General features: G+C 38.3%; 1 protein-coding gene across 3 annotated transcripts in view; it reads left to right on the forward strand.

Annotated features, from left to right (window-relative positions):
• The window catches only part of LOC146003575 (uncharacterized), a 340389-nt gene that overhangs the window by 116052 nt on the left and 200541 nt on the right, over positions 1-23796 (forward strand). For 2 of the 3 annotated variants that reach the window (XM_083141873.1, XM_083141874.1), the window contains exons 11-12: positions 11613-11729; positions 21243-21365. In XM_083141873.1, the coding sequence (XP_082997999.1) occupies positions 11613-11729; positions 21243-21365 (240 nt within the window). The remainder of the gene's footprint in view (positions 1-11612; positions 11730-21242; positions 21366-23796) is intronic. The other variant, XM_083141875.1, reaches the window with a different exon arrangement.

Raw genomic sequence — 23796 nt, forward strand, 5'->3', positions numbered from 1 at the left:
GGGGGCAAGTATCCCCTTGGCCCCTAATCGACGACACTGCTGACACCTATAAATGAGTACGAACCAAGTTTGGTATACCCCAAGTTTCGCAAGAAGTGCCATCGTAAATATTTTGGAACTTTGTGTGACTGCTAGTTGTTAACGCTAGGTACATTATACATTTTTTGGAGGTGCTCCACTATGGCGCAGTGGTAGTGTCGTCGTCTTGTAATCAAGGAGTCTCGGGTTCGATACCGGTGGTTGGGATTCCACTTTAAACTGTAGGTCCAGTCCCGATTAGTCTTATTGTGCATAAATTGACCAAATAAATGAATCAATCAAACAGATTTTCTCTCTGGTGTAATTTTGCCAATTCAATATCCGAATTAGTTGCTCAACCCCCCCCCCCGCCTGAACACTAAGGCACGATGGTCCATAAAATGGAACATAAAATCAGAATTTTCATTATAAAAGGTTTTTGAATATTGTCATCTCTTCCAAAAATCGTCGTTCGCTCATGTTGTTGCTAGTTATCTAGTTCTACAGACCGCATTGATAGTAATACGATGCAGAATATAATTGTTAGCTTGTACCTTCATACGGGTGCAAATAGGCAACGCTATTTACACATTTCAACAAACAAACGACGTAAAAATGAAACCGAGAGAAGATTTACGATTTCAAGATCAGAAAAGACACACAAACCTATTTCAAGACTTTCAAAACAAATTTTGAAAATATGTGTAGTTCGTTTGATATAATAATGAAAATAATTTGAGAAGTTACAAAATCTTAGGTACAGTGGCGTAGCAACATATCGTGAGGCCCTGGGCGAGATTAAAATGCAAGGCCCCATCCTTTCTTTAAATTTGAAATATCAATGTGAATCGATACACAGTCATCAAGGAAACGTCAGCAACTTATCATATTTATATAATAGCCTAATAATAATAATAATAATAAATCTCTGACGAAAATTATATTTAATAGTACGCGACCAAGAAATTTCCACTTGGCACAGTTACAGTTACACGCTGCAGGAATTTTCATTAACCAATATAGTAGTAATAGTACGTTTTTTAAAATGTTCTTTAGGCAGTAAGACAACTGAAATATCCTTAAATACGTATGCTAAACTTTCTTTTTGAAAATCAGAAATACAAACTAAGGATCTTTAAAAAAAAAAAAAAACTCCACTTGCGTAACACAATACTTATTCATAATAATTATGGCACTAATAATATTCAAGGTTAAAAGCAGTTTTATTATTTTATAATGTGCTTTATGCGCAAAATTATTTTTGCAGGTATTAAAAATAAATACTAGTTTAGCAAGTACATCACTAAAAATTTTTGTTGCACTTCAGGAGAAGGCAAATATTTATATCAGCAAAGTTTTGTATCAAGCGCAAGTTATTGAGAATATTTATTTTATATGAATATGTATACGTCGTTATCAAGATTTTATTGCGCCCAAATAACAAGTACTTTCCTTCGGATATTGGATCTAGACCAAAAGCCTGGAAATCCATTCTGCCATCGCAGAATGATTATGGTTAAACCACTAATGGTTTAAATGGTTTTAGTTTTAAGCTTTGCTACAATAATATGCTAAGCATATTTTAGAATGAGTTGAGAGAATTATAGATTCTTCAAGTTTTAGTGATGTTAGTATTTAAATATCGCATAAGTAATAATTATGTTATTTCAGGTAGTCAAGAGTGAATCAGTTTTTTTTCTCTACACTTATATAATAAAATGAACTCTTGCTATTTGAGTCATGCAATATTATACACAATACTTTATCTAATTAGAGACATGCATAAAGTTGAAATGCGTGTACAAAGAATTTCCTTTTACCTTGATTTTTTTTATTATTATCAATTTGTGTATTTAATTTTATGGTTTGAATTATAAATTTCATTAGGGTAACAGGTAAATTTTGGTAAGAGAAAAAGAGAAAGATATATCTAGTTATTCAATGATTTTTTATCTTTTTGTTTTTATATTTTGTGTTTGTCTTTTTTGTAAATATATCAAACTGGAGAACCTGGGTCATGACAAGATTTACAATTTAAATTTAAATTTTCAATTTTCAAAATGGATTTTTTTCCCGCGGCGGTAGAACGTATTAATCCATAAGATTGTATTTTATTTAATCCTTCTCTGGAAGCTTCATATTGACCAGGGCATTCACTTGTTTTCACCAGTCGTCTACCCTCTGTGGTATTTCAGTATTGCACAGTTAAGCATTAAGTAAACTTACTTCCTGATGCGTTGAGGAAATTCGAGTTTGATCAGGAAAATAGGTGGTCAGCTGTTTGCAATAAACAGGTGGAAAACTCACGATTCGGCATGGAGGAAGAGTTCCATGGCCTGTCTTTTTATTTATTTATTTATTTATTTATTGAAATTTCCAGTACAGCAGAAGCCATTTTAAACCGGAAAGAAACAACAGTAAACAGTACACTAGTGTTAAAATGAACACACGAAACAAGATAAAATAAAATAAAGAAAATATAAATATAAACATAAACAAGTCAAGACAGTTCCAAGGTAAACAGATGTGTTTCACAAAAGCATTACTTATATACAATTTTTTCTATGTTGGTGATAAAAGATGGATATGAACTGAATATATCGGTTTGGTTTGATATGACATTGAACTGATTTGGTAGCCTATGAAATAGTGAACGTTGAATGAGTGAGAGTCTTGGAGTTGCAGTGTGGAAAGTTTCCTTGCTCCGTGTTTTGTGTCTGGGCACTCTGAGGGAGAGTTCGTGGAGTGGGATGCTGCATCTTAGGTTTCCATTAATGATCTTATGTAGTAATTTCACATCTGCAACGTATCTACGTGATTCTGGAGTATTTATGTTTAAGTTTACAAGCAGATCTCTCTTAGGTAGGTGTCTCAGGGCCGGCACTCTATATCGAACGATGGAGAGGAAAAAGCTGAGAACATTGTTGATCTTGGAGGTACGAGAAGGGGCAGCCATGTTCCAGATGGGTGAACAGTATTCTAGAATGGGGGACACAAATGTTTTGAAGTAAATGGAAAGTGCTTTCGGGTTATGGATTTCGGTGAATCTGTAAAGTAAGCCTAGCATACGCATTGCCTTTTTTGTGTTGGTTGATATGTGATTATCGAAAGTTAGTTTAGAATCTATGAGGATACCTAGATCTCGGAGTTGTGCTTCTTTTGCTAGAGTGATGTTGGTGAGTGTATAATTACCTTCAAGAATGTTTTGCTTCAATGAAATTGTTATGTAAGAGCATTTCGAAGGGTTTGTGGACAGTTTCCATCGCTTACACCATTCGGAGAACCTATTTATGTCATTTTGGAGAAGTTGCATGTCTGATGGCTGCTTTATTTCTCTCATAATCTTGCAATCATCAGCGAACATTAGAATTGTGCTTGAGATGGAGGAATAAAGAGGTCTGTGAGATCATCCAGATATAATACAAATAACAGAGGGCCAAGAACGCTTCCTTGCGGCACACCAGATATAACAGGAAGCCAGTTAGAATTAGTTCCAGGAAGTATAACACGTTGATGTCTATTTCTTAGATAGTCTTTCACTATTTTTAACGTGTTTCCAGTTATATTAAATCTGTTAGCTAATTTATGCAGTAAATAATGGTGATCCACTGAATCAAAAGCTTTGGACAGATGAAAGTACACAACATCCAACTGATTACGATTAGTAATTGCGTTTATGGCATAGGATTGCATAGAAGACAGATTTGTAAGGCATGAAGAATTTGGAAGAAATCCGTGCTGTGCTGGGTTAATGTAAGGGGATGTGAATTTCAGAAGTCTATTTTTTAGAATTTTGTCACAGACAATAGCAAGTGTGGAGAGGAGAGAAATGGGCCTGTAGCATGTAGTATCGTTTGCATTGCCAGATTTAAAAATGGGAATGATATTTGCTTTCTTCCATTGAGTGGAAAAGCAGCCTTCTGAGAAGCACCTATTGTATAATATTGCAAGAGGAGTGGCTAGCGGGTGAGCTGTTTTTTGAAGGAAAATAGTAGGAATATTGTCTGGTCCAGATGCTCGGTGAGAAGAAAGGGAGGTAAGGAAATTCAATACTTCACCTCGTTCTGTAAAGACGGTAGAAAGAGAGTGAGAGCAGATAGATTTGATAGGCGGATGATCTAAAACATAATTTGAAACAAAATTATTTTGAAAAGTTTGATTGAATAGTTCAGCTCTATCATTACCAACAGCTGAAATGCCATTGTGTGTTACTTCCAAAGGGATGCGTTTGGTTTGTCTCCGTGTATTTATCAATGTCCAGAATCTCTTCGGATTAGTAAGGAGTTCATTTGTGACTGTGTTTACATATTCTGTGTATTTCTGTTTCGTAAGGTCTTTACTGTGCTTACTAAGTGCTTTGAAAGTGTTTGTGTGTGGGAGGATTGGGGAAACTTTTCCACAGCTACCATGCTCTCTTTTTGTTGTGCAACAGATGCTGTAACTCCATATCGAACCACGGGGGAAACTTTTTTTCTTTTCATTGTTTTATGTGGCACATAGTCCTGAATTAGGGCATGAATAACGTCCGTAAACAGTTCGACAGCCTCGGTCACGATCTCTTCGGAAAGCAGGATCCAGTTGAAAACGTCAATGGCTCGACGGACGGCGTCCCACGGCGTTTTCTTCCACAGCGGAATATTATGCCTGGGGGGGTGCAGAAGGGGATCCTCCCGCTTTCCCCGGGATTTTGAAGGTAGCGCACAGCGACTCGTGGCCCGACTGAAGCAGATTCAAAGAGGGCGTGACGTCACAGGTTTCAAACGAGGACAATATGAAGTCAAGGTTTTTATCTTTTCTCGTATTGTACATGTTGTGTCTATGAACCAGTCTTCGTCTCCAGTGGTTGGTATGCCATTTACAGGATTATTCCATTTTATGTGCATATTAAAATCCCCACACAAAATAACTTCGTGGCTGGACAGAGCTGCCAAAGTGGAATCAGAGCAACACTCTAAGAGTTCTTTGGGACTCCGCCTATCAGGCCGATAGAAACAACCTATAAGTATTTTTCTACGGTGGTTAGTATTTACTTCTATCCAGAGTAATTAGCAGTCTCGTTGTAAATCCAATCGTATCTTGCTGTGCCACTTCTTGTTCACACACACCATAACACCACCACCACTACGCATTTCACGATATTTACGGTAAACATCGAACTGCTCATAGAGGGGAATTTCAACACACGAGATATCAGAATTGAGCCAAGACTCACTAAAGCACACACAGTCGTATTCGGAGAACTCAGTCGTCATTAATTCACAGTCCAAAAACGTATTCTTTAGACTCTGTACGTTTTGATAATATAGGTGAAAGGCACCATCACTTGTTGTTATCCCCGTAGACGTCCCTGGTCCAGGCTGAAGTTCGACGTCTCCGTGCAGCAACAGCAGGAGGAAGAGGTGCTGGAGCACGCACTTCCTGGCGGAGGTAACGGGCGAGGCTTTCTTCGAAGCGTCCTTGCACGCGGTCGCCCCTCGAAGAGCACAAAGCGTTGGAAAAGCACTCAGAGTTTTCAAGTATCTGTCATAGAACTGATCTGCAAACATATTCCCATCGTTTACTGCAATTTCAAAAGGCGGACAACACTTTTTCACTATGAAAATTCGCACTAGTACTAGCGCAAAACAGATAAAGAACGGAGGCTGGGAGAGGACTGACTTTTGATTTGGATTTGCGAGAGGGAGGAGGTCGAGAGAGAGGACTTGAGAAGAAAGGTCAGAGTGTCGCTGGTCAACAAGTAACGAAGTACAAAGAGAGTTTCGATAAATTGTAGTCTACGACACTTTAAAATTCATCATTATCATTCTTCAGATATACAGGTATTTATCCAACCAACATGCATGATTCAGGTTTGAAAATATTCATGAAACCGAATCAGTGACCGTTGTCTTTTCTAGTTGCTTAGAAATTTTATTTCAGATTTATCTTTCGCAGCCAAGCATTTAGACTTGTCATTTTAATGAAAAGTGCTCTCATCATTTATGAGGATGAATGATTAATAAGCTACGTCACCCATCGATTTATTGTGGGAGTGGTAGATTTCGATCCCATCATTCACTAGAATGATACAATATAACCTATATATTATATAATGATTCGTTCTTTGTTTCCTCATTTCAAAGTTTGTAGGATGTAAATGTCACAAACCATGGCTTAAGTAGAAAATATCGAAGGATAGAGAGGGGGGAAGGGGATGCGCTAAACCACAATCCTGTCTAGGAACCTAAAATATCTACCTACAAGCTCTTCGACACAATCGGTTTCAACATCAACAAATCTTATAACAATAGTCATTTGCCCCATAAGTGTGAAATCTTTGGTGGAATCAGCTAATCAGTTGATACAGATAATTTGACTTTTTTTAATTAGCAATTTTGACTTTGTTGGACATTAATTGTATCAGTTAATTTTGAATTTTAGGACTTAAATGATAATAATAAATGTGAATCTCATTTTGTTGTTACCTCTTAATGTTCTTGTAATATTATTTATTTGACGCAGTGGCGTAACAAAATCGTAAAGTACGCGTCCGCAAGAAAGAAATTTGTGTCCCTCAAGTATAGTCAGATTCTTCCAGGAAATTTATGTAATTACTTAGAATGGATCGTTCTGGCTACATCTACACTAATAATTATAGAAATCGATGCTCTACATGTGAATTTTCACATATTACAACATATCTTTCTTTGACATTTATGTATTCAAAATAAGAAAATACAAATACGTACTTATCCCCTCCCCCTCCCCTCTTAACAGATGGGTGGATAAAAATGAAGATTTTTATTTATCATTTTCGATATTTTTTTATTTAAATTGATCTTTTTTATTTTTTATAAAACACGCTTAAAATTGCTTGTATATTTTTTGGGACCGTACACATAGACATATTTTTATATAGAAAGGCTTTTTTCTGATAAACGGCCCTGTAAAATATTTGAACAGTTTGATTAAAGCAAATAACAAATTACATGTAAATATGCATTTCTCTGTTTCTGGAACTGAACAAAATGAACCTAATATGAAAATGTTTTTTGAGTTTGTTACTGAAACTATTATGATTTCAGTAACTTTTCTTACAGTGAAAATAAAATATTCTAGATGTACTAATTTTAACTTAAAATAATTTTTACAGTCTTTGTAGCTCCATTTTAGTGTTTTAAATGATAGTTAGCCAGATATCAGCGGCCATATTTATTTACAGTTCAATGCAAATTACACTATTTACGGTTTAACATGATTAGTATTTTGTATATTATTCTATTTAAAAATGTGCTATTTTTGTTTATAAAAATTAAGTGTTTTTCTCACCCCATCAGTACATATATTCTGTTTCCTTTAGTTCCTTTCTTACAGCATAATAAACACCATTAAATGATTACAAGTTTAATGTACATTCACAAAAAGTGATTCTGATATCTACAAATTTCTTGTGTACATTATTTCATAATTTTATTTAATGTGATATCAATAAGTGTTTTTTTTATATAATTCCCCAATTTAAATCTTGATTTAAATCAACCTGGTTTAAATCAGAAAGCTGGCTTCTGGGTAGCGAATGACACTTTTACTTCACAACATCATTAGATCTTGCCCTTTCTTCTTCAAGAGTGAGATTACTGAGTCCGTTAAATTTTGGCTGAATCATACCATTCTACAATACCTTCCAGAAGTTTTTCCTAAGTTTCAATTTTGATAAAGATGGTTCTTTTTTCGTGGTTGTTACTTGGAGAGCTATCAAGGAGAAGAAACTTTGCCATAACACTTGATTTCAGATTTAAGCACATTCCTGAAACGTAGAACTTGATCAGGAAGTTCGGAAGATAAATCATCTTCATGCCCGTTACAGAGGGCAATAGTTGCATCTGAAGTTGTAGGAAGGAAGGAAGAACTGCTAATATTAACCATGCCCTTATTCAGTTTAAAACAACGGAAGCATTTAAATGCCCCATACTTTGCTCCGTGGCAGTTTGAGGTGCTTTATCATTAACATATTAAAATCGGGTAGTCTATGCAAATGAGACAGAAGAACAGCAAGACAAAGCGCTTTTTATTCAAGAAAATAATAAATGGATAAAAATGTCCAAGCAATTTTTGCGTTAATGTTTCACATGATAAATTATAATTATTTTGACTTTTTCAGGGCCCCTTAGGCATAGAGCTTCTGTCCGACTCTGATTTGACGTATTCATTCAAATTATAACGTTAAACTAGAATATAAAGCCATATAAAAGCAAAAGGTTTTAATTTTATTGCCCACAAAAATATGCCTTTTCTATTTTTCTCACTTCCATTTATTACGTTATTCGTATCAACCCCATGGGACGCGAGGCCCCTACATGCGCGAGGCCCAGGGTGGTCGCCAACTTCACCCACCCCTTGTAGGCCAATGGTTATACAACCTCAAAGCACCTGCGCCTATCAGAAAATTTCCATGCGTAGTGAAATATAATGGCCGTTGGCAACACTGACAGTAGTGCTCGCGTCTACCTGCAAGAACTAGATCTAGTCTCACGAGTCTTCTTACGACCCGGGTAAAGATAAAAACGTGGCAGGCATCGAGGCCTGTTCACTGCTGTGACATGAAGATGGCTTGCGCGATGTCGAACACCTGGGCGTGACGTGCGTGCTGCATATTATTGTAGGCGCGCCTCCTCGCAGACGGGATTTTTTCCGGGTCTCGTGCAGGTCTCTGCTGGCATCACCGAAACAGGGTTTCCTTTTAATTTTTCCCCTCTTTGGGGTCTGGGGCAAAGAGTGAGATATTTCTTCCAAAATGAAATGTCATAATAAACTTTTAAATGTCTGGAACGCTGCAATAAGTCAATTTCCAGAAATTGAACATCTGCTTTGTGTGAAATATGTTTTCTGCAGTCCTTCTTGAGTCAGAATATGGATTAAGAGGTCATAGCGAGACCACCCTGGGGTGAAGATCCAAATATCGTCAAAACATGTTCTGGGGGCAGGGATTTGTTAAGACCGGAATGAAACGTCGGTCATATTAATTTATTATTTAGAGAATTATGTGATTGTGGGTCAGAGTTCAGTTGCAAGCACTTGTCTCAAAAATAGATTGTATTTATGTTAAATTTAAGTCAAAGTACCTGTTACCAGTTCCAGTTGGTTCGGCTTTCCTCTTGATTGCGTCGTTGCTGGTGATTTGGTTAGTTGATAAGGTTCGACATAACAGGATTAGCTGGAGCTCAGCAGATTTGAATGTGCCTTTTCAGGTTGATTATGGTTATGTTATTTCCCCTTCGAGAGCAGAGACTGGTTGCTAACAAACAGTTCTCTGATGCGGACGTGGGTTGATGCCTCGTCCAGTTCGAGATATTCACAGCGGCGTCGCACTTTCTGCACACTTTGATTGCTGGAAGATGTGATATGTAACTTTTTTGAGGGGATGTAGGTATTTATATACAAACGTGCTCGGGTGCAAATGGCAATTTACTTCCTGAAAATAGGTTTCCTTCACCGATCCAACAAATTCCATCTATCCAACGTGGGAACAAGCAGATTGTAGAGTCTATATCTTTAGTCAGCCTTGATGTTTTCAGTTAGGTGATTCTAACTGTAGACACAGAACGATATCTAGAAGGAAAAAAATCTAGGAGGGGGATATGCTTGTCTCGTGTGGGACTAGCGAAGCCAGAGAAACTTTCCTCATTTATATTATACCGTCCACAACACACAAGAGAAAACTTAAGATGCCAAATATTAAACAAAGAAAGAAAGAAAGAAAGACACCATGCAAGCAATTGACTGTCCAAAGGGGACTCAATTCCCGCAAGAGGTGGCGGAGGTGGGTTCTACCACTAACTGGAGGCACAGACGCAATTTGCATCGCCTCCATAAATAACCCAATCTAATATAGACCAAAATCGGTAAACTCGCTGCTCAGTAAATATCACAATTGAAGTAGTAGTCTGAAACAAATTTTAAAATAAATACTTCCTGACAGGTATTATATTTTGATTTAAATTTTCAAAAATAGTATTTTTTTTAGACAAGTGCTTCCACCAAGATGTCGGCCGCAAACCTACTCCTTCACAACTACCATATTGTCCATGATAACAAGTAGTAAGTGTGGTCTAAATTAATAGAAGGCATCGAGACCATACTGGTAGTCAAAATCCCGGCTCGATGCAGTCAATGGTTTCGAAGATATTTGACTTTTTTTAGCATGTGTCAAAAACAATATCCTGATAACAGGTGATAAGTGTGACCTGGAATGAGGATATCGAGAGTATGCTGGCAATACAAATCCCAGCTCGCTGCGGTTGAAGAACCAAGGTCTGCGATGACGTCATTAATTCTGGTGTTCACGTAACAGGTGCTGAGGGTGGTCGGGATTGGAAACCATAACAGTGCAAGTCCCAACTCGATGCATATGCATACGCGAGGTCTCCGGCTGCATCATCCGGAGTGGATTTCCTGCCACCTCGTTAAAAGATAACTCAAAGGATCAACCAAAAGAAAATCAGGATTTCTAACCGTAAAATTATCAAACAGATCAGAATCTCGCCAAAAATAGTCCATAAATTATAATCTTGTCACAAGGTTTAGCCAGAAAAATAAAACCTCGTCAAAAGATGTTCCAAAAACAACCGAACTCTTCTACTCACGAAGAATTTGCAGTCCTTGTAGAAGTTTTCCATGACGGCCTTACGAAACCATTCGTAGAAGCTCCCCAATTTCTTCAAGGTGGTTGGTGGCCACGGTCCTCATGCACTGGCCGAAACGGCAAGAAAAAATAAATGTTGTTATGCTTTTCCAAAGGAGAGTCGAACCGGTATGTCAAAAGTTCATGATTTTATTCAGCGACAACCTCAAAAAGTTGAATATTATGAACAATTCCAGTGTTTTTTTTTCTAATGACGAATTCTCACATTTACTCTCTGGCAGGAGAACTTAAATGCTCACCTTCACTAATTTTGTAAAGAGGAAGTCGGAAGATAGGGTTTTTATGTCAGTTCAAATTTCGTCACTATCACTGAGGTTTTCCTAATACACACGCTATGGAAATATGAACTTCATTTGTTTTGTCAAGAACTTTTATAGATTTATGTGTATTTCGACCTATACTTCTAATAACCTTGGTTTTGACGTCCTTTTCTGTTCACCAGTCTGCTGCTCGCTGGTATTTTATTGATCTGTCGTTGGTTCATATTTTGTTTTAGATCAGATGGGTTGAAATGAGCACAATTGAGTAAGTAGGAGTAACGGAGTAAGGGTTTTATTGACCAATTCCCAAATCATGAGTTCATTATTAAAATAATCAGCGACAATCGACCTCCCCAACTATTTACGTGAATTTCCCTGGAAGAAAACAACCATTACTACGTTTCTATGAGGTCCACAAATTCCTAGGGGAGAAGGGGAATGAACGTTGTGGCAATTCTGCTTGGTACCATAATGAAGAATGTGTTTGTTTTAAGATGTGGAACAAAACTGGCAAATATAATCTCAGATAAATGTGTTGCTCTGTACTCTGTATGTTATTCCACCGTTCTCTCCTAGAATGGTGTTCTTCGTATTATAATGCTCAATGATTCTGTATTAATGTTTTTGACACTGCTTTCGTTATTATGTTTCAGAAAGAGTAAACCTCTCCTATAGACCTTGCAATAATGATCAATGGATACCCGATGATCTCCAGTGTAATGGTATCATTGATTGCAAGGATGAAAGTGATGAAGATCCTGAACTTTGTAGTAAGTGAAGAATTTTTTAATGAAGCTTGACTCAACTCTTGGAATAACTGTATTTACTCCACAATATTATCTTGTTAACACTCTTATTGCCTGTTTCTTTGTAACCTTGACCCAGTGATTACAAGATGCCTCATCACCTCTCTCATTGTTTAGCATTTTACAAAAGTTTCTAGTCCATAAAAAATACAGCCTCCCCGATGACGCAGTGGTAGCGTCGTCGCCTTGTAATCAAGGGATCTCGGGTTCGATACCTGGTGGTGGCACATAGTGATTCGAATTCCTCTTTAAACTGTAGGTCCAGTCTCGATTAGACTCACTGTGCATAACGTGGACTTAAAACACCAAATCAAGAAATCAATCAATTCATAAAAATACGTAAAGGGTGTACCAATTTGAACGTCAGAATTTTGAAAGAGTGTTGTGGCAACACTGACTGGAATGACGAGATGGAACTGTAACATCTGTGTGCAGTAGTCATGCAGAGATACACAATGCAACAACGCATAGAAATTATTCGGATTTATTATCAAAATTCGTGTTCAGTTCGACGGACATTTCGTGCATTGAGAGGTCAACATAATCGACCGACAGAACGCTATATTTGCCCCATCGTAGATAAATTTGAGTGAACAGGCTCAGTCAGGGCCGTATCAAGGTTTGTGGAGGCCCCTGGGCAAAATGTTTTGTGGGAGCCCCCCATTTTTTATTATTTTTTTACTAGGAGCTTTAATAGCTCAATATGTTAACACCAATTTCCAGCAGTTGAAATGGTAGACCTGATTTTAGAATCAGTAGTCATTCACAATCGAACATATCGCAGATAGGTTTGCAGGGAGAATAGCGCAGTAAAATAAAGTTACAGAACGAAAATTATAGCGCTATAGCAGCAGTAAAATTCTGCGTCTAAATGTCTACAGTATATTATGAAGAGTGAACACCGTAACTACAATATATAGTAAATACTAAGGGGGTTCAGACGGAAACAGAGAACTGAGCAGTAGACTGTACTTAGGTATATTTACAATTAAGAGTAAATAAGTATGTCACTACATATGCACGGTCCATCTACTGGACAATTACCGACAGGTTTATTGTGGAAATAGTAACTACACTTTGTTCAAGAAAATTCCCAAAGGGTTAACTCTTATAGTAGACACACTTTTCTTGCCATTTTCGCCGAAAATTCATCTACTATATCATCGAAGTCCAATTCACGAAGAAGTTCATGTTCAATGCTTAATAAACAAAGATTCTATAAGCGATCCTCTCCCATGGCAGCACGAAGCCTGTTGTTCACTAATTTCATTTTTGAGAAAGATCTTTCTCCGCTGCAGTTTGTTACCATTAACACCAAATACAACCTTAGTGACAATGAAGTTCGACCAGTCACAAATATAGGAGTGCGTTGTGAAAGAAGGAGAACACATGCATATGCTGAACATATTTTATTCAGCAGGCTATATGGAACAAAGGAAAACATAAATTTCCGCTGCAACGCAGCAATGTATGGTGTCCACACAAAATAAAACATTTTCGTCCATCTACACGTGACATTGAAGTTCGACCACTGTTAGAGGGGATCCTGTTTACCATGGTGTGACGCCGCCCCGTCGGCGAATAACTGTGGCAATGCGTCGGGGCATGCTGCGGACGAGTCGTTCAAGGTATTCTACATCGATGCGGTGCCATTTCTCCTGCAGGCAGGCGATAAGAGCAGCCACTGTCGTGGGTCCTCTCTGTTGCACACGTCGCTTAAGAACACGCCACACATTCTCAATGGGCGAGAGGTCGGGACTCGATGGTGGCCATGGCAGAGTTCGCACGTGATGGCGAGTCAACCATTCTCTTGTCAGCCGCGCTGTATGAGGCCTGGCATTGTCGTGTTCAAAGATGAGACGCCGCCTGTGGAACAGGTGCCTTCGCACTGTGGGAAGATGCCTCTCCAGTATGCGTGTATAGGCGTGTGCATTCACAATGCCCTCACAGACGTGTAGTGGGCCAACCCCAGATGCCGTCATGCATCCCCATACCATCACTGACGCAGGTTTCTGTACCCGACGTGCATAACATTTTTCTTCATTCTGTTCCTCCTTCCGACAAATGACTGTTTTCCGTATTTTCCCATACACAACATTGAAAATGGATTCGTCCGTCCACAAAACCCTGTTCCACTGCCGAAATGTCCATCCCCGGTACATTCGTGCCCACCGTAGTCGATTGCCTTTGTTCAACATGGAAAGGAAGGGTTTACGTTTCGCCTTGTACACTCGCTAACCGCATCGCTGTAGGTAACGGCGAATGGTTCTGGTTGACGCTTCAATGTGAAAGCGTTCTCGAATCCACAGTCGTAATTCGGCCACAGAAACATGATTATTGGTCTGGATATAGCGCCTAAATATCCGTAGGTCACGCACGCTCAGCAGGCGTTTTCAACCGGGGGCCTTACCTGGCTCTGTAGGACCCGTATTTTGGTGGTGTTTGATGATGCAGTGGACGGTTGACTTGGGTAAGTTCAGTTGGTGCCCTATTTCCCGTTCACTGAGTCCATCCCGTTGCAACTCCACCACTCTTCTCCTCACGGTGTTGTCAATAGGTTTGCCCCTGGCCATGGTGATGATGCACTGCGGTTCCTCGGTGCACAGAACGCGCTTATATACGGCGGACTCCCTTATCGTGTCCGTGACGTCATGCTTCCGTCGAATGCGCCACTATCTGGAATTTCCCGTATGGGTCTGGTGCCTGGTCGAAGTTCAATGTCACGCGTATAGGTTCCCCGTTTTCATGCTTTACGTGACCTTGGGTGCAACATGCTGGGATCACGATTCTTACTTGCTCACACGCCTCCTCTTACACACATGCGTCACTTCTGCGGGTCACCCATTCCACCGCCTATGACTCTGTACATTTAATCACGTATTCCTTTCTGGTCGAACTTCATTGTCACCAAGGTTGTACATTCAAAAGATAATTTCGACATTGGGAAATGTACTGCGGAACGGGTCCTTACATAGACAGTTCCATTGGGATGTCTTTCTGATGTTTGACATTGCTACTGCTTACTAGGTGTACAAACTGTATCAGCTCATTCTGTAGCGACGGTTCCTGATCCTCCTCGTATATGCTCACAGGCTCGCGAGCTGCAGATGTAATTTGTGATGGAGTTGCCACTGAAAGTTCATTTAGAATACTGAACCTCTTTGCGACAGTTCCATAGGGAAAAATCCTGTCTGCGAGTGATGAGTGATTTGATCAATCACTGGTAGAAAACCTCCCACCCTGAAATGTTCACTAGGCGAGAGGTGGATTTGAGGTTCATTTTCATTGTCAAGAAAATTCAGTCTGACGTGAGTGTTCCTTATTGTACTCTTCTGTGCCACTTCTTCTTCTGGCTATCTCGTCATATTCACAAAACGAGTTCCTTTTTGATTCTACGAACATCTTTAAAGACATCAAAATATCAATGGCAGACTGAAGAACTAACCTTGGATCCTGGGTATTTGCTGATAGCATCAAATCTCTATACAACGTCATTCCAGAAGACGGCTAACAATGCGATTTTCAGGGACGACATCTGCCGTGAGAGCCCATTCGCTTCACTTGTAACAATACCCTTCTCTTCTTTGTCATTGCCTAGAGCTTGCTTAAATTTTTTGTAACCTTGGACTATGGATTCTGTGGCATCTGCTCTACATGCCCACCGAGCCTCACTTAAATGCTTGGGAACATAGTATTTCCCTTCTGCTTGTCGTAATTTATCCACCAATGTTTGTGAAGAAAACATAAAGCCGTTGTACAAAATCGAAGAAATGAACAGCTGCAGGACATGCATTAGCCACTGCTTTCCCTACCAGAGTCAGAGAGTGGGCACAACATGGTACTAGCTCTGCTAGTTTATTTTTTTCCTCGACGAGAGCTTGCATGCCTTTATACTTTCCACACATATTCGCAGCATTATCGTACGATTGACTACAACAGTCACGTATATCAATCTTATGATGGTCTAGAAACTGCAATAACGCATTAGCAATAGCAATGTGACCACAATTTGGTAAAATGGTCAGAAACCTTTGATTTTGGGGATAACCCTTCCATATAAAATACAAATTCTTATGTAATTTTTCAGCTGGTTAAAAGATTTTTTTGGTGGATGCCCATCACAGCTTCCTTTGTCAATTGCCCCAGTTGACCATAGGTTAATCCTGCCCTTGGCTCAGTAGCAAACGAGCCAACATCTGTCCATCGTCGAGTCGGTCGTTCAGCTGAGAATATCACTTCGGTAAGCCAGGGCGTGGTGGACGATCCAAACCTGTCTGTTTCACGGCGTTCGCAACAACTCGGCCTTTCACAGATGACAACATGGCGAATTTTGCGTCACGATCTTCACCTAAAAGGTTATAAAATGCAACTGACTCAAGAACTCGAGCCTAACGATCATCGTCTGCGTCGGAATTTCGCTAATTGGGCTCTACAGCAGTTGGATGCCGATCCAGATTTTGGCCGTAAAATCATATTTTCCGATGAAGCACATTTTTTCTTCATGGCTACGTTAACAAACAAAGATAGGATTTGGGCAGATGAAAATCCGCAAGTGATTCTGGACGTACCCCTTCATCCTAAGAAAGTGACTGTGTGGTGTGGTTTTGGGCCAATGTCGTGAATGGGCCTTATTTTTTTGAGGACCAGCATGGAAATCACGTGACTGTCAATGGGGAGCGATGTAGGAATATGGTGGTGCAGTTTTTGTGGCCTAAACTGGCAAATCTTGACATCAACAATGTGTTTCCAACAGGACGGTGCAACTTGCCACACAGCTCGCCAAAAAATGGAATTATTGCAGGAAAAGTTCCCCGGGCGAGTTCTGTCCAGAAAGGGTGATGTGAACTGGCCACCAAGATCATGTCTCCTAACCCCCTGGATTATTTTCTATGGAGCTGTCATATCTAAGGTCTATGAGACTAAGCCACGCACAGTTCGTGACCTGAAACGGAACATCGAACGAACCATCGAGGCTATACCGCTCAATATGTGTGTGGACGTGCTGGAAAATTGGGCATTCAGAATCCATTCCACACACCGAAGCAGAGGAAGACATTTGAACGACATATTGTTCAAAACATAATGCCATTGTCACTTGTGGTTTTCAATATCTAATTTTAAAGATCTGACGTTCAAATTGGTAGACCCTATAGTTGGTAAGTATTACCAAAAAAGTGGTGAAGCCGAGAGGACTCTTTCTCGAAGACAGTTCGCCGAGAAAGTGTAGATGTACTGTACAGGGTAATTCAGTACCAATATACAGATTTCCGGGAGGTAGAACAAGGACGTGAACAAGGACATGAGTCATAATAGTTACCGATATATTTCATGTAAAGCTTCTACTTACAAAAAGGCAATAAGGAGAAAAATAATGGAAAATGAAGTCTGACTTAAAAAGTCTGGTGGCGAATTTACGTGAGAAGTGCTATGGAGGCATAACTGGTAAATGAACCAATATACATATGAGCTATACACAGAGACCTTGATTTTTCGGTGTTATGTTTTCCAAAATCGGTGTAATTTTCCTTACTTTTCGGTGTTATTTTCCATATTTTTCTGTGTTATTTTCCCCAAAATTAACGTTTTTGTTTGAGCACACTTTTATGCCAAATATACCTAAACTTAAACCTTCATCGTGCTTTTAAAGGAATGTTTTAAATTATTCGTAACTCTTTCATACAGTGCAAACGAGTTTTCAGGAAGTTTTTTTCCATTATTTTTCACGCGACAAATACCAATTTTATGGCTCCAGTGTGATAGTAGTACGCCCTCGATATTCACGAAAATCGCATCACATTCCTCAATACTGCAAAACGTTTCTCGCGCGTCAACTACCGATGTTGCATCTAGCACTGAAAGGCCGTAGTTACCACCGTTCAGCGGACATCGCTGATTGCTGGGTTGCCACTTTCCACGTATATATTTACTCCGTAGAATAAAAATCTGTGTAAAATCGGTTTCCATTGTAAATTGACAATAATAATGGATTATAAAAACAGATACACAGAGCTTCAAAACAAAACCATTATTGTATTTGTACTACTACCCAATACTAACAAAATGTTGTTTCGCAAAATTAATAAGAACTTTTTTTTGACAAATTTTAAAAATCTGAAAATTAAGAGTTGTGTTTAAAACCTTTCTGTCTGCACCGTAATAAATTTCTATCACGAACGAACCAGCCGTTTTTTATTTACAGAACTTCAAACAGAGGTATCGTTTGTAAACTAAAGAAAACACTGTCACTTTCTTGTTCTCACGACGATTACAAATACAAGGCTTACTCGAAATTAAATTTGTTTAGCATAGATTAACACAGAATTGAATAATCTCAATTTTGATGTAACTCGTTTTTATGTAACTTTACTGGTTAATTTTTAATTGGAATCCAAACTTGAGTATCTATAATTTTTAATCCTACCACTACACTAGTAGTCCTCGGTGACTGATCGCCAAGCGCGTTGTGTATAGACAACCTAACTAACATTGAAATTCTGCGGGTTGTATAACATTCACGGGTATACCTGTACTCTTCGCAACATCTTATTTGACCGCCCCGAAAGAATTCTAAGTCCCGAATTAGTAAAATTAGCAACACTCCAGGTGAGAGTAGTCAACTTTGAGTTGGTCCTTCCACTAGACGAAAAACGCTGCGGTGAGAGGTTTTCAATTTTGCACTTTCCATGAACTTAGAAACTATAAACCGCTATTATAATACTCAATCAAACAGAAATAATACACTGGAAAAATAACCTTGAGCAATGTCTACGATTCTGCTTGCGCGACTTGAAATTAGAGGGGTTTGAAACGCTGAATACAGTGTTTCAAACTTGTGCAGAAAGAAACACATTTGTGAGCAGTGTTTGCGACATTTTATTTACAATACCTTGCATAATATCGAACAGTTCTAAAAAAATAATAATTTTCACGACTTGTCGAAAAAATGTGCTTGGAGCACAGGAAGGTGGGAGTCTTCATAAACGTCAACATGTTTTTAAGGGCATAACGTCGTCAAGTTAACGTAGAGCAGTTAGTTGGCTGCTACTATCCTTATTTTTCGTCAAGAGTGAAAGGTCGCGAGTTCAAATTCCACCCTCTTCTTGTTATTTTTTTATGCACACTTGAGGACATCCCTTCCCCTTAGAAGTTGCAGATTTCCAGGATTTAAGGTTAAACCTTTTTTTTGTTATTGTTCATATGTTGTGTTAACACACACATCATGATTAATTCACAAATCACATATATGTATTCAGGATGCAGGATGCAGGATGTATTGTTTATATTCTCCACTGACACCTAAAATATTGATTATTTCGATATACTAAAAAAAACATATACAGTTATGTTAAGTAGTAATGTAGTGAATTACTGTAACGAAGGAGAGAGTTTAATGAGTTCAAATTGGTAAGATTGGTAACTTTATGTCCGTTCCTTCGTAATGACTGTTGTCTATCCCCTAACCACCATCTTACCATGCGTCTAAAACTAAAAGTAAATCGCCAATTAACATAAGTAAATGGTTATTGTGACGGAGGCTGATGAGATAAGAAACTACTAATAACTATTTATATAGTGAGTGACAAATAAAAAATTCAAAACCTCATAATGATCGTTAATTCGTCACTGCTTTGTATCTAAAATGTTTCTTATTTCAGCAGAAAGTACGAGTATCAGATCTAACAAACTTTCCCCACTAACTTTGCAATATTTGAAACTACCTAACAGACTTTTCTACTTAACTTGATTCTGTGCATTCCACGTGGCATGTGACTTCCTTCCTCCTATCATCGGAATAACTTCCTCTTACTATTTCCTTTCACCTCGTGAAATACAGAGACCAATGTTAACTTCTTAGCACGATGGATAAACTTTACACCCAACGATATACTCCTAAAAAATACTGTTTTAAGATAACACTAAAGAACTTACTATTGTCCCAACAACTACATTAACCTAGGCTTAATTATTGCACCTGCACTTACACATCATATAATGCATACCTGACCCTCCCCCCATATACAATGCACTACTGAAGACTTATTAATTATCTCTACTCCACAGTATACCTAGTCTTACCATAAATACTGTCACAAAGTTTTAAGTAAATTGACACAAAATGCTGAGAGATATTGTAATATCCTAATAACATTACTGAAATGGATGCATGACAAATCAAAATCACAAATCATTATTCAAAATGGCCAAGCTTAGCACACACACATTCCGTAAGTCTTTGTGGCCACGCATCAATTGAATTACGAAACACATCGACTGGAAAATGAGCAACTGCCTTCATAAGAGACCGCTTTAATATTGGGATGTCTCTTCTTGCAAGCCATCTCCTGAAGCTTGGACCACAATTTGTAGTCCAAAGGGTATAGGTCATGAACTTGCAGAAGGTCAATCCGAAGTGGAAATTAAGTCTGGTACATTTGCCTCCAGCCACTGCTGAGTTTTTCGGGCCCCATATGTTGGGGCTGAATACTGCTAGAAGCTCCAGTTCTGACCATGGAAGAGAGTGTTGTTGACATTCTTGACTAGTCTCTCAAGCACTGTCTGCTGGTGCACTTTGGCTGATGCTTTGACCCCTTTTTCACAGAAATGGAGCGTACCCTCATAGCAAATGTTCCAGACTTCATTTCCACTTCAGATTGACCTTCTGCAAGTCCGTATCTATACCCTTTGGACTACAAATTGTGGTCCAAGCTTCAGGAGATGGCTTGCAAGAAGAGACATCCCAATATTGAAAGTTTAAAGCGGTCGGTCTCTTCTGAAGGCAGTTCTCATTTTCCAGTCGATGTGTTGCGTAATTCAATTGATGCGTGGCCACAAAGACTTACGGAATGTGTGCATGCTAAGGGCGGCCATTATGAATATTGATTTGTGATTTTGATTTGTCATGCATCCATTTCAGTAATGTTATTAGGATATTAAAATATCTCTCAGCATTTTGTGTCAATTTACTTAAAACTTTGTGACAGTATTTATGGTAAGACTAGGTACATACTAATCAATTGAATGATTTTTATTGTATAATCTTTATATTATCTTTATTGTATTATCATGATCATTATGTTTTTTCTCTCTTTCTTTATATTCATTTATTGTATCTCAGATAAGGGTTGGTTGCAAGAACGGCCCACGAGGCCGAAACACGCCTGCTTAAATAAAGACCATTCCATTCTAATCTACATAAAATCTTTTTTTATCACACTCTCTCTTTACATTATTTTAGCCTTCTTTATTTCACTACATCTCTACTGCTGATCTCACTTTAAACCTGTCTGTTCTACTCTACTGACCAACCACCTCAAATCATGAGACTAAGAGTTAACTTGGGCACCACTTCTATGTAAATTTGATGTCAGTGGTTTTGCCCTTCGGAGAAAACCTTTAGTGTAAAAGTTTGTTCAAACTTCAATATATTTACCATATGTGAATTAACAGGTACAATAAAATCAAGTTATTTGTTTCTAGCGCAAGGGTACACGTGTAATGGCTTCCTATGTGATGACAGCAGCAAATGCATTCCAGAACATTACACTTGCGATTCCGTAAATGATTGCAATGACGACAGTGACGAGGTCTGGACTCTTTGCGGTGAGTGTCTTCACCAAATGATGCAAATACGTGATTTTGTTATGAGAAAAAGAAATGCTTTCATATTTTCTGTTCCCTAGGTGAAAATTGTGCGCATTTTCTAAGAGGAAAATATCCATTTTTTTTAATCAGAAATAATACCAGTATTTATTAATTTTCTGTAAATAATTAAAATGCTCTTTAACTTCATAAGCTAGTATCTAATAAAGACCTTCACCATTGGTAATCATGCACTGGAATTATCATAACTAGGAAACCGATTTTAAGGTGCAAAATTACAGTCGGGAAAGGGGAAAAAAAGGTTCTGAAAATGTTTTCAAAAAGGTGCAAAAAAAAGGAGCTGATAAAATGCTTTTATTCGATGCTTTCTTTTTCTGCGCTTTCTCTATATAATGCGCGCGGACTGCATAGAGAACTGTGGTTCTGCCGAATAGGTTTTGTTGAAGTTTGTGTTTTCTCTGTTGGGTTTTGCTACATTATCTTGGGAACTTTTGGGGCTGCAATTATTATATTATACAATTCTGTAGCTCTCTTTCTGCTCTACAAAATTAGACTATAGGATGTAATGTAGCTGCTCAAGAAGAGTAAAAATCATTCATTTTTCTGTCCATTTTTTAAAGAAAATATGAAAAAAAGGGGAAGAAAAAAGGTGCTGAAGCATCCAAAAGGGGTAAAATGGGATAAATGTGCTAATCCTTTTCCTAATCATAACATACAAATCATTTTCAGTCCACATATACAATTAGGGTATCATTTGGTTGACTAGAAATAGAAACGTATCGCTTGTTACGTGCATGTAGAGTTCAGTAAGCGTAAAGTTTACCAAAGTTAGATATAGATGGCAGCACTACGCCGAAAAGATAAAATTAATACTTATGCTTATAAAACTGTTTATAAAAATGTAAAACTAAAGGAATATGATAGCTAGTAATAATATATAACATACAAAAGAAAATAATGAATAGAATGTTAGATATATATGTGAATATTAAAACTAAAATTAAAGTGCTCATATGTAAATAGATAGCAAATTGTAAGAAGTTGAAAGGCTGGTATGAATTTGAGTCTCCCAATACATTTCAATCTGTTAAGTCATTTACGAACCTCTTGTGGAAACTTTGGGTTTACTTCAGTGGATGCGCGTTTCAGACGCAGCACTTCGGTTGCGTGTCACAATCGCTGCACCGACTCGGCTGTGCGTTTCAGCCATGACACCGAGTTCACACTTTGTGGTTGTATGGTTTAGTGGAGCGTTCCAGCTGACGCCCCATAGGTTTTGGGAAAATTAGTTTAGGGAAACCTAGATGCCAAAGATTAGGGGAATTCATACCATTGATGAGAGTTGAAAGTAACGCTGCCAGTCTTGCTCGAATATTTTAGAACTTGCTTGTAATGCAGAATACGAAAGTTCGTAGAGGTCAAGGATAGACCCCACAATAGACTACAACTTTCGAAGTTAAGTGACGTATATACGAAGGACTGCCAATAAGCAGTCCGAAGGATCCGCTGCATATCAGTCCGTTCCATTGAAGAAAGGAAGTCCAGTCCGTTCCATTGAAGGAAGGAAATCCAGTCTGTCTCATTGCAGATAGGAAGTCCAGCCCACTCCATTGAAGGAAGGGAGTCCAGTCCATTCCATTGCAGGAAGGAAGTCCAGCCCATTCCATTGAAGGAGGGAAGTACAGTTCGATCCATTGAGGGAAGTCTAGTCAGTCCGTACATAGCAAGAAGTCTGTCCGTCCGGAGAAGAAAGAGTCAATGAATATGAATAATTCTCAAAGTGATATAAGATTGAAAGTATAGTGAGACGAATATTGGACATTATTGAATATTCAGAAGATTATGGACATATAACTGTATAAAAAGAAAGTGTTTGTTTGATTTGGTGTTTCAAGTCCACTTTATGCACAGAAAGGCTACTCGGGACTGGACCTACATTTTTAAGTAGGATCCAAACTACTTGTGCCTCCACCGGGAATCGAACCCGGGACCCCTTGATTACAAGGCGACGACGCTACCACTGCGCCATCGGGAGGCCGCAAAAAGAAAGTTATATATATATATATATATATATATATATATATATATATATATATACATATATATATATATATATATATATATATAAGGTAAAGTGCTCCCCAAAATTTATATTTATCGTCCATTGTAATTTATTCTGAAAAACTATCCCCAATATTCTTACTTTATCTTTAGTTACAATTTCACGTCCATATGTTAAGTTTGTTTGCTTTCCCAGCGGCAACAAATACGATTTTTTATAATTTTTTTTTCACCTGATATTAGCATGTATTCATTTAGACAGACTATAACTTCGTCATAATCAGTCTTTGAGTTAATGAAGGCTGTTACATCGTCCATATACCCACATACATGTAAGTTATTTTCACAAGATCTTAGAGATGACAATTTT

This window comes from Lepisma saccharinum, chromosome 20 (genome assembly GCF_977018435.1).
Source record: "Lepisma saccharinum chromosome 20, izLepSacc3.1, whole genome shotgun sequence".
Lineage (NCBI taxonomy): Eukaryota > Metazoa > Arthropoda > Insecta > Zygentoma > Lepismatidae > Lepisma > Lepisma saccharinum.